We start from the raw sequence: 11,353 nt of genomic DNA, 5'->3' as shown, positions 1-11,353 counted from the left end.
CCGGAAGTAGTGCACCCACACCGGAAGCGACCATTTTAGGGCTCGCAGCCTCCTAGGAGCCCTGGCCTCTCCGAGGTGGGGGGTGGCGACACCAAGCACCGACGCGGGGCAGATAGCAGCCCACCGCGGAGAGAAGTACCACCGAGGCGGTGGAGGGCGAACAAAAGTCGGACTTACAGGCGAAGGCGCGCGCCGTCCGTGCGAATGAGACAATGGCGGCGCTTAGCGGCCCGCAGAGGTTTTGTTAGCGGGCTCACAGCGGATGGAGCGGCCGGCCTGGCTAGCTGTTTGTCCGGGAATGAAGAAAGAGGCCCCGTTGCGTCCAGCAGCGACTCACCGCTCGGCGTTTTCGTCTCTTCGGGCTCGTGTCGTTTGACATTACTGTCAACCAACCCCCTTCGAACACTTTGAGGTGAGAACGTTGTGGAAAAATGTGCAGTTTTAGGAAGACACGACGTTAGCTGACATGTTAGCATCGAGCTAATTGGACGCTAGCAGGTCGGCTAAGCTGTTAGCATTAGCAGCGGAGCTCTTTCCCCAATGTTGTTGTTGTTGTTGTTGATTAGGCTCCTTATGACGTCACTGGACGTGTAGTAGCTGTTCACGCGCACCTTGCACGCAGGAAATTAAAACTTGTGTACTGCCTGGCCTTTTACTTTTAGCTCGTCGACTGCTTGGATGCTATCGTAGTCTGCTGATGGAGGCGACAACAAGTTCACCCTGCTACGTGCTTCTGTTTGCTCGTCAACCCATAATCAACAAGCAGGGACCCCTGCGGAGCTTCTAACCGCAGGTGAGATGCAAACACGCCACCCTGATGTCAATGGGGAAAGTGTCAACAATAACAAGGCTGCATGGAGGAAGTAGTGACGCCAGCTCTGATGCTAACTTTGATTGACAGTTTAGGGCTGGGCGATATGGCCTCTTTTAATATCTCGATATTTGTAGGCTTTATCCCGATACACGATATCCATCCATCCATTTTCTACTGCTTGTTCCCTATTGGGGTCGCGGGGGGGGGGCGCTGGCGCCAATCTCAGCTACAATCGGGCGTACACCCTGGACAAGGCGCCACCTCATCGCAGGGCCAACACAGATAGACAGACAACATTAACACTCACATTCACACAATCGGGACCATTTAGTGTTGCCAATCAACTTATCCCCAGGTGCATGTCTTTGGAAGTGGGAGGAAGCCGGAGTACCCGGAGGGAACCCACGCATTCACGGGGAGAACATGCAAACTCCACACAGAAAGATCCCGAGCCTGGGATTGAACCCAAGACTGCAGGACCTTCGTATTGTGAGGCAGACGCACTAACCCCTCTTCCACCGTGATACACGATGTGTATCTCGATATTTTGCCTTAGCCTTGAATTAACACTTGATACATATAATGCATTGGTTCTTAACCTGGGTTCGATCGAACCCTGGGGGAGTAGGGTTGGGTATCATTTGAATTCGAACGATTCACATTCTTCGTTGCGGTTCCGATTCCTGACTATTCTCAATTTGATTCTTTCTTTGAAAAAATAAATAAATCAATTTAAAAAAAAAAGGGAGGGTCAAAAAAACGTTTAGGATATTTGAAATGAGCTAGCTAACCTACAGTCTTTCTGAATGAAATAGTCTGACATTCTCCATCAATTTTAATTCTATTAACTTTTTACTAACTTTACTATAAATTCCTCACAGGGCTGTTTTCAACTAGAATATACATATCAAATCTATGAACTTGAATATAAATATTATAAATCATGAATACATTTTCACAGGGGTACACTTTCATCAAGAGAGCTTTATTTTTGAAAACACATTTGCACATAAGTGTATGATGCTGCAGGAAACCTCATGAAAACACATTTACACACACAAGTGTATGATGCTGCAGGTACTTAAACATGTTACCGTGCTCCCACTGATGGGCTAACCTGGTGCAGAAAAGCAAATAAACAATAAGAAACAACTTGCAAAACCCAGTCCAGATTAGCAGCAGGTACAGTATAAAATCAGAGAAAGTTCTTGTTTAGGAAAATGACCATATCCACCTTCTCAGGCAGGATGCGTGAGCGTTCTGGACGGATAGTGTCTCCTGTCGAAGACGGGACACACATCTATTTGTACTCCATGAACTCGGAGGTGCTTCATCATTTTCGACGTGCACCCTCCTAAGCACGAAACAGTCCTGTCGCACGTGTTACATTTCTCCGATTTCATTTTTTTTTAGTAAAGTAAAGCCACACTTTCGACCGTTGTCGCCCGCTTTCCATGCTTGACTGACTCGCTTGGCTACATAGGCTCGGCTATGCTAACACTTCCAGCGGTGGGCCCTTCTTTGTTGGTGTTCAGCGGCTTCTTCTTCCGGGTCGGCGGACTGGGTATCGAAACTAGGAATCGAAATTTAAACTTTTGAACAATTCCGGGAGAATCGGAAAGTTAGTCCCGGTTCTAATCGATACTCGATACCCAACCCTATGAGGGAGCCTCAGCCATCTTGTGAATAAAAACTTCTCCCTATCGACATATTATGGATACCCCCAAACAATCGTCCCTCTAATTTTCCATATCCGTGAGCAAAGGTAAAAACTCCTTGAGCATTCAGTGGAGCGCATGTGAGCGATGTCAGACGTGCGGATGGACTGTGGCCACACCAGCAGCACACCTGTCCCACACCTGACTAAATAACAAGTGAAATGTTTTATTATTATAATCAAATGACAGCAGTAATTTCCATGAGGTGGGGTTCCTGCTTTGGAAATAATTTGTACCCCTTTGAGATATCGCATTTAGTTGCCACTAAAACATTCAGATGTTGCACAATGAGATATAAAAATTGGATCATGTGTACATTCCTGTAACTTTCTATTTGTAATATATATCTTTAGTAGTATTTCTTTAATATAATAAAATAATTTCATGATTAATATTTATAAATTAAGATTAAATTGAGAAAAAAACATTATTTTTTTTCACTTAAGAAGGGTTCGATGAAAACGCATATGAAACTGGTGGGGTTCGGTACCTCCAACAAACAACCACTGATATAATGTATCAAGGAGCGGCATGGTTTAGTGCAGTGGTTCTCTTCCTTTTTTCAGTTAACCTGTGAACATTTTTTTAATTCAAGTACCCCCTAATCAGCGCAAAGCCTTTTTGGTTGAAAAAAAAGAGATACAGAAATAAAATACAGCACTATGTCATCAGTTTCTGATTTATTAGATTGTATAACAGTGCAAAATATTGCTCATTTGTAGTGATCTTTCTTGAAGTATTTGGAAAAAAATACATAAAAATAACAAAAACATTTTTGAAAAATAAACAAGTGATTCAATTATAAATAAAGATTTCTACACATAGAAGTAATCATCAACTTCAAGTGCCCTCTTTGGGGATTGTAATAGAGATCCATCTGGATTCATGAACTTAATTCTAAACATTTCTTCACAAAAAAAGAAATCTTTAACAATATGGAACTTGTCCACCAAAAATCTAGCTGTCAACACTGATTATTGCATTGTTGCATTTCTTTTGACAGTTTATGAACTTAAATTCATATTTTGTTGAAGTATTATTCAATAAACGTACCCCTTGGCATACCTTCAAGTACCCCCAGGGGTACGCGTACCCCCATTTGAGGACTACTGGCGTAGTGGGTAGAGCGGCCGGCCAGAAACCTGAGGGTTGCAGGTTCGCTTCGCACCTATTGACATCCAAAAAATCGCTGCCGTTGTGACCTTGGGCAGGACACTTCACCCTTTGTCCCCGGTGCCGCTCACACTGGTGAATGAATGAATGATTGGTGGTGGTCGGAGGGACCGTAGGCGCAAACTGGAAGCCACGCTTCCGTTAGTCCACGCCAGGGCAGCTGTGGCTACTGATGTAGCTTACCACCACCAGGTGTGAATGAATGTTGAGTACCACTTCTCTGTGAGCGTTGTGAGTGTTTAGAAAATCTCAATATAAATCTAAGTTATTATTATTATTATATAATCACAGCAGTATGATGATTCTATGTGTCTACATTAAAACATTATTGATCATACTGCATTAATATATGCTCATTTTAAACTTTCGTGCAGAGAAGGAAATCACAACTAAGTCAATTTAGCAAAACTGTATTTATTAAGCAGTTATTGAGCAGTAGCACAAACATTCATGTCATATCAAAACAGAAAGTGCAAGATTGTCAGACACTTTAAAGCAAGCTATGACTGCACTTTTGTGCAAGATGACACATCAAAACAACACTCAATTAAAATACACTTTTTGTACAGAACGCCACTACAATAGTTTAAAACTAATAAAGTGCACTTTTGTGCATGAGTTTGTGGGTGTGTGGCACCGAATGAAGATGCTGATATTCGGAGTAAACACTTCTCATTATCAAACAGGTGACTTTTCATAAGATGCTACATGTTATCAGTAATGATACTTTTTTTAGCAACGCTTCAGCACCACACTGGACAAATTACGGTTGTCTGTTCGACATATTCCCGCTTGAAGCCAAACCACCGCCAGACGATGGACCCCCTGCTGTTTTTCTTGGGAATTAATTCTTCCTTCATTGTTACCAGATTCGCACCTTCTTTCTCTCGTATTACCGCTAGCATCACAGCTAACGTAACCCATGCCGCTACCTCTCTGCTCCGTCCGCGAGGGCGTATACGTATGTGACGAATGACGGGACAGTATGTGACGTGTGTAAAAAAAGGTGCGCTTGTCTGTCTGTGAGAAGGAGAGACAACAGAGTGGGAAGAGCCTGTAGTGTAATGCCCGCAGCTAAAAGCAACTGCTTGAGAACGTATACTCAAATATCACGATATGGTCATGATATATCGAGTGTATCGATATATCGCCCAGCCCTGTGACGGATGTAACTGTACTGTTAATTGTTAACATTAGCAGCAAATGCACAGAAGGCTTGGAGCAGTATAGCTCGGTTGGTAGAGCGGCCGTGCCAGCAACTTGAGGGTTCCAGGTTCGATTCCCGCTTATGCCATCCTAGTCACTGCCGTTGTATCCTTGGGCAAGACACTTTACCCACCTGCTCCCAATGCCACCCACACTGGTTTAAATGTAACTTAGATATTGGGTTTCACCATGTAAAGCGCTCTGAGTCACTAGAGAAAAGCGCTATATAAATATTAGGGCTTGGCGATATGGTCTTTTTTTAATATCTCGATATTTTTATGCCATATTGCGATACACGATATATATCTCAATATTTTGCCTTAGCCTTAAATAAACACTTGATACTAGGGGTGTAACGGTACACAAAAATTTCGGTTCGGTACGTACCTTGGTTTAGAGGTCATGGTTCGGTTCATTTTCGGTACAGTAAGAAAACAACAAAATACACATTTTTGGGTTATTTATTTACCACATTTGTAAACAATGGCTTGATCCTTTTAACATTGGGAACACTATAATAATTCTGCCCACGTTAATCCACATTTAACTGCCTCAAATTGTTGCTTTGATTAAATAAAATAACACAACTTTTCTTCTACATATAAAAAGTGCAACATTGAACGGTTTCAAATCAACTCATTATGCTTAATTTATTACAGCATTTGGGAAGCCTGTAGTTGACTTTTATTATGTAAATGTTATATTTTTATCAACATGTGATAGCAGGCTCCCTGCCATTCAAAACTAGGCTGCTACATTACTAATGATTAATGTAACTATAGCTAAAAAAAATAGCACAATAGCAATAGGAGAGACTATTCACTATCCGTAACACACACACGCACGCACACACACACACCGCAAAATGAATTAACGTTACGCTAAAAGCTAACTAGCCTTCACCTAAAGCCAGAACTGCGAGCGAGCTGAGTTGCAGTTTGTTTCTAGAAGGTCAACAGGCTCATAGTGATGTTTAGAAATTAATTGACAAGGAAGTGTTTAGTATAATTTGGGAAGAGTCCGTTTCTCCCCTGCTAAACTCATATCTGCTCGATGCTAAAGCGCTGACTACATCGCTCTGAATACGCACTGCTGATTGGCTTTGTATGTAACCAATCAGATGGTTGTGTGGGAGGGACACTGCTGGGTGCTGTTTACAGACAGAGACAGAAAGGAGCGGAGCAGCTTGTGTGAAACTCGTTCGGTACTCCTCCGCACCGAACCGGAACCCCCTTACCGAAACGGTTCAATACAAATACACGTACCGTTACACCCCTACTTGATACATATAGTATGATGATTCTATTTGTCTACATTAAAACATTCTTCTTCATACAGCATTATTATATACTCATTTTAAACTTTTATGCAGAGAAGGAAATCACAACTCAGTCAATTGACCAAAACTGTATTTATAACAGTTATTAGCGGGTGACTTTTCAAATGATAATGCTTTTCAGAAGTAATTCTGCCTCTGGTAGCAACGCTTGTGTCCCAAACTTGACAAATTAAAGTTGTCTATTTGACATCATCCCGCTTGAAGCCGAACCACCGCCAAACGATGGACCCCCTGCGGTTTTCCTTGGGAATTAATTCTTCATTTCTTACCAGATTTGCACCTTTCTCTCGTATTACCACTCGCACGGCTTCGCTAGCCTCACAGCTAACGTTACCCATGCTGTTACCTCTCTGCTCGGGGAGGGCGTGTGACGCTGCACGCGTGACGTATGTAAGAAGGTGCGTTTATTTTAAGTCTCTGTGACAAGGAGAGACAAGAAAGAGGTTGAGACGCGTGCAGTTTAATGCCCTCAGCTAAAAACAACTGCGTGAGAACGTATACTGGAATATCACGATATAGTTATTTTCTATATCGCACAGAGACAAACCCACGATATATCGCGTATATCGATATATCGCCCAGCCATGACAAATATACTTCACTTCACTTCACACAAGGCTGCATAACGTATTTATGACCTCATGTTTGCTCTTCATTTTTTTTTTCCTCAGACTTCCAGAATAAACTAGCTGAGTGCGGGCTACATCCTTGGACCACTCACTTCTCACATCATTAGACAATCAGGACTGCCAAAGAGAGACGACAGACTTTTACCTTCATATCTCGTGAGGACCTGGCTGATGCTTGACTTCTTTCATTGACGTTTTTCTGTGGCGTGACCTCTGGACACTCCGCCATTTCCTGTTGTGGGAGATGTTCCAGTTCAGCAAATACCCTATGGAGATATTAGAGATGCTAAGCGGACACCAGGCTCATCAGTTCAAGGGTCTGGGACTGGAGCGTCCGCTGAGCCACCAGCAGCAGGTCCAGCTGCAGCATCAGCAGCAGCTCCAGCAGCAGCACCAGACCTCCGCAGAAACCTCTGGTAGTCTCCTGACCGGACTCGGCCTGGGATCCCTGCAGACCTCTCGCAGTAACGCCTTTGCTGACTCTTCCTCGTTGTTCGCTAAGATGAGCGCACCACCTCCGTCAATCTCGCATCAGAGCCAGTCGTCTTCGTCTCACAGCTCCAGGAAGTCCAACAAGATGAGCAGCAGCAGCGGGAGCTCATCAGCATACCCACAATTCCTGCGACCTTTCCACCCGGCCGAGGCGGCGTTAGCTCAGGAGCAGCTCCATTCTGGAATAGGACGCTTTGACTTTGGGGGGAGCACCACTAGTGGGAGTGCGGGGGTCATCGGGGGAGTGGTCACCTCTGCACCCCCGCCTCCTCCGCTACATCCAGGTATTTCTGTGGCCCAGCCCTCCTCTGGACTTTCTTCTTCCTCTACCTCCACCTCTGTGTCAGCTTCCAACAACTCCTCCGGTGGTACAGCGGTGCCCCTAGTGGGCCAGTCAGACCCCCGCAGCCTCCATCAACAGTTCAGCTGCATGCTGGCTGCCAATCAGTACTTCCTGTCAGGAGTGCCAGCCAACAGCAGCTTAGAGCAGTTCTTGGTCCAGCAAGGTACTCACAACCACTTGGGTCTCGGTCTTAGTCAGGGGGCAACCGAGTCTGCTTCATCCTTAGCCCCGCCCCCTGCGCTGCACTCCTCTCACAGCCACGTAGTGCCGCAACCTCAGCAGCAACAGCAGCTGACCCCCCACGCCTTATCTCACCCGCACAGCCACACCCACCACCCTCACCCGCTCCACCCGGCCCCTCAGCCCGCCCCCTTGGGTGGGTTTGACTTTCAGAGCATTCCTGTGCTGTCCTCCAATCAGATAGCTTCACTCATGCAGCAGGAGGCAGGCATCCCCCTTCCCCTACCCCTCCACTTATCCCTGCACAAAGACGACAGCTCAAAGTCAGGGGATAGCTCCTCCACGTCTGCCTCCGGCGGTGGGGGGAGCAGGAGGAAAAAGGCTATGGCGGGCTACCTCCCTCAGAGGAAAGCGGAAAATCACGCTCACAGCAGCTCCAGCAGTCACCGTCACAGCTCTTCCTCTGGCCTGTTGGGAGGAGCCGCAGGAGGCGTAGGTATGAGCGGCATCGGTGGCGGGCAGCAGCATTCCTCCCTCCTTCTGTCACCGTCTCACCAATCGTCTTCCACTGTTTCGTCTTCGTCGTCATCTGCCCCTTCCTCCTCAAACTCTGCCACTGTGCTCGTGGACGGCGGAGACCAGCGCTTGTCCAAATCCCAAGAGAGTCACGGCAGCAGCTCTTCTGGCCAGCCTGAAGCAGAAGCCCTGTACCACTGCGGAGAGTGCGGAAAAACATTCACCCACCTGTCCAGCCTGAGGCGCCATCTGCGCAGCCACGGTCTAACCCCCGAAAGCCACAGCAGAAAATCGGACTGTACCTCACCTAGCCCGGAGAGGATCTTCTGCTGCGGCGACTGCGGGAAGAGGTTTAAAAAGCGGGGCCACCTCATCCAACACAGCGTCACGCACTCAGAAAACCGACCGTTTATCTGTAACATTTGTCAAAAGTCCTTCAACCGCCGCGAGTCCCTCACGCGTCACGAAAAGATCCACGACGAGAAGCCATTCCGGTGCCCGGCATGCGGCCGCTGTTTCCGCGAGAGCACTTCCCTCCTTAACCACGCCGCATCAGGTGCTTGTGGCAAACCTCCAAGAAGTTCCAAAAACCGGGCTGGCGGTGGAAGCTCATCCAACCCAAGCAGCAGTAAAACGCGGCGAGATGGTCAAGTCGCGATGTCTGATGAGGTTGCTGTCATTCCCAATACGGAATACTCCAGAAGTCGCTACCCCAACCAGGCGTCCTATGATGGGGTGGTGGACGACTACAGACGCTCGCAGTCGTCATCCCTGTACTCGCCAGATGAGATGAACAGCCAAACCCTTCGGAAAGCCCCTTTAGCGCCAACTCTTCACCCCCACCCTCAGAGTCAGCAGCACCACCTTCCACTCTCGTCCTTATTGGACGATTCTGAGGACGAGGTTACAAGCAGCGCCATGTCGGCCATTGCTGCAGCGGCAGCAGCCTCGTGCAACATTAACACAGAAGGCAGGGAGGGAGAAAGAAGAGATATCATCGGAGGGCTGTTGGGGGGATTGGGGTTTGGTAACTTAGGTGGTCCGTCATCCTCCCCCAGCCTAAATGGTTCCACCATGCCGCTAACACATCACAGCCAGATCCCCTCAAAGTCCAGGAGACCCCGAAAGCCACGCGAGAAGAGGGACCCCAATAACATTGTCAGGAGGAGGCGCAGCCCAGCTCCCCCCGGCGATGGCTCCGAGCGGCCGTACGGATGTCAACTGTGCGGAAAGCGCTTCCGGCGGGCTGAAACATTGCGCCGTCACAACCGAGTCCACACAGGCGAAAAGCCTCATGCCTGCGATATTTGCGGGAAAACGTTCCGCGAGCCTTTCCACCTGACTAAACATTTGACAGTGCACTCTGGTCAGAAAAACTACAAGTGCAATCTGTGCGGGAAGATGTTCGCCTACGCTCAGAGCCTTGTCAGGCATGGCAAGCTACACCGCAAAGGAGAAATTGATCATCAGGGACGAAGAATCAAAGGAGCTGCCGCTGCGGCCGCCGCCGCCGCCGCCATCAGTCAGGTGCCTAACTCTGGAAATTCTGACTTTTTCTCGTCTTGTTCCCAAGAGGAAAAGTCTCCTACATCTGGCACCCCCTCTCAGAGGCTGTACACCTGCACAGTGTGCTGGAAGTCCTTCCGCCATTATTTCCACCTGACGGCGCATCAGCAGACGGTGCATGGTGGCGGTGTGGGCCTGGAGAAATCCTTTCGTTGTGAAGTTTGTGGTAAATCCTTTGCCTATTCAAACAGTTTAGTACGCCACAAGCTGTCCCAACACGGCATTGATCGCAGCGGCCAGAGGGTCAACCACTCCCCAGCGCCGGGATACTCGCCCATTTTCTATGATTCTGGCACAGGCTCCGCCTACAGCGCCTCATCTCACATGCAGCAAATGGCTAGCCAACCTCCCCCGCCTCAGCAGCAAGAATCCCAGCACCCGTTTCATTACCGGCCCAAAAACTTCACCAAGGAGCCTGAACAGATGAGAAAGAAGCGAAAGAAAAGAAGGCGGGTGGTCATTCACAGCATCATGAGGGACGGGAAGCTGGTAGGTGTGCCGCTCAGCAGAGAAACACGTAAGAAGTTGTTGATGCTGAAAAAGAGGAGGGGCAGACTGCAGGCACACATCAATAAAAAGAAACTCCTGGCACAGCTGAGGGTCCGTGGTGGGGTAGCAGCGATCAAGTCATGGTCGGGAGGGGTTGTGAAAGTTGCAGGGCTAGTGTCCATGGACGTCCCCATCAAGCGTTTCCCGTGTCCCGTCTGCCCCAGCGCCGCCTACTCCAGGAGGGGCTCCCTGTTGCTGCACCGCGCAGTGCGACACCCGGCGAGAACGTGGGGCCGCCGTGCTCGTCTGCAGTGTGCGGTGTGTGGGCGCCGCAGCAGCTCCTTGCTCAAAGCCCTGAAACACCGCGGCCACCACCTCAAGCAGATCTCCTCCCGGTGCCACAGATGCAGGCGGCGCTTTTGGAACCAGCGACTCCTGGACCGACATAAGTACTCGTGCCGTGCGTCAATGGTAGGAGGAGGCCTCGGGAACTGGGCACTCACAAAGATTAAGTCCCCGTTGTCTGAGAGCAGTCATTCGCCGGTCCAACTTACAATGCCAGCTCTGGTCCCGCATAAAGGGTCATCAGTTCTGACGGAGTACGCTCAATAACTGAAAACAAAAAAAACACCTTACTTTGTTAGATTAGATTGTTCTAATTTTTTATTTTTTTTTACTACATAAGAGGCAAGCAACAGCTGTCAGTCTTTTTACAAAAGAGAGATGAGGGAGGACCTTCCTCAAGCTTCCCGGGTCCATGTTGACCCGATAGTACTGCAGACTGGACTCAAAGCCACTTGGTCACATGACATGTTTTAGTAGCAGCTGTTTAATTGATGTTAGTGCACATTGAAACCACAACACTATCTTGTCTTGTCTTGTACGTTT

At 47.9% G+C, this 11,353-nt stretch overlaps 1 protein-coding gene across 1 annotated transcript in view; it reads left to right on the top strand.

Annotated features, from left to right (window-relative positions):
* The window catches only part of znf865 (zinc finger protein 865), an 11,779-nt gene continuing 426 nt past the window's right edge, over positions 1-11,353 (top strand). The window contains exons 1-3 of the mRNA XM_061908414.1: positions 1-412; positions 663-793; positions 6,922-11,353. The exon at positions 6,922-11,353 is cut by the window's right edge and continues 426 nt beyond it. Of these exons, the coding sequence (XP_061764398.1) occupies positions 7,124-11,077 (3,954 nt within the window). The 5' untranslated portion in view covers positions 1-412; positions 663-793; positions 6,922-7,123 and the 3' untranslated portion in view covers positions 11,078-11,353. The remainder of the gene's footprint in view (positions 413-662; positions 794-6,921) is intronic.

This window comes from Nerophis ophidion, linkage group LG08 (assembly GCF_033978795.1).
Source record: "Nerophis ophidion isolate RoL-2023_Sa linkage group LG08, RoL_Noph_v1.0, whole genome shotgun sequence".
In the NCBI taxonomy this organism is placed as follows: Eukaryota; Metazoa; Chordata; class Actinopteri; order Syngnathiformes; family Syngnathidae; genus Nerophis; species Nerophis ophidion.
The sequence above is the reverse complement of the archived record's forward strand: the minus strand, read 5'-3'. Positions and strand labels throughout refer to the sequence as shown.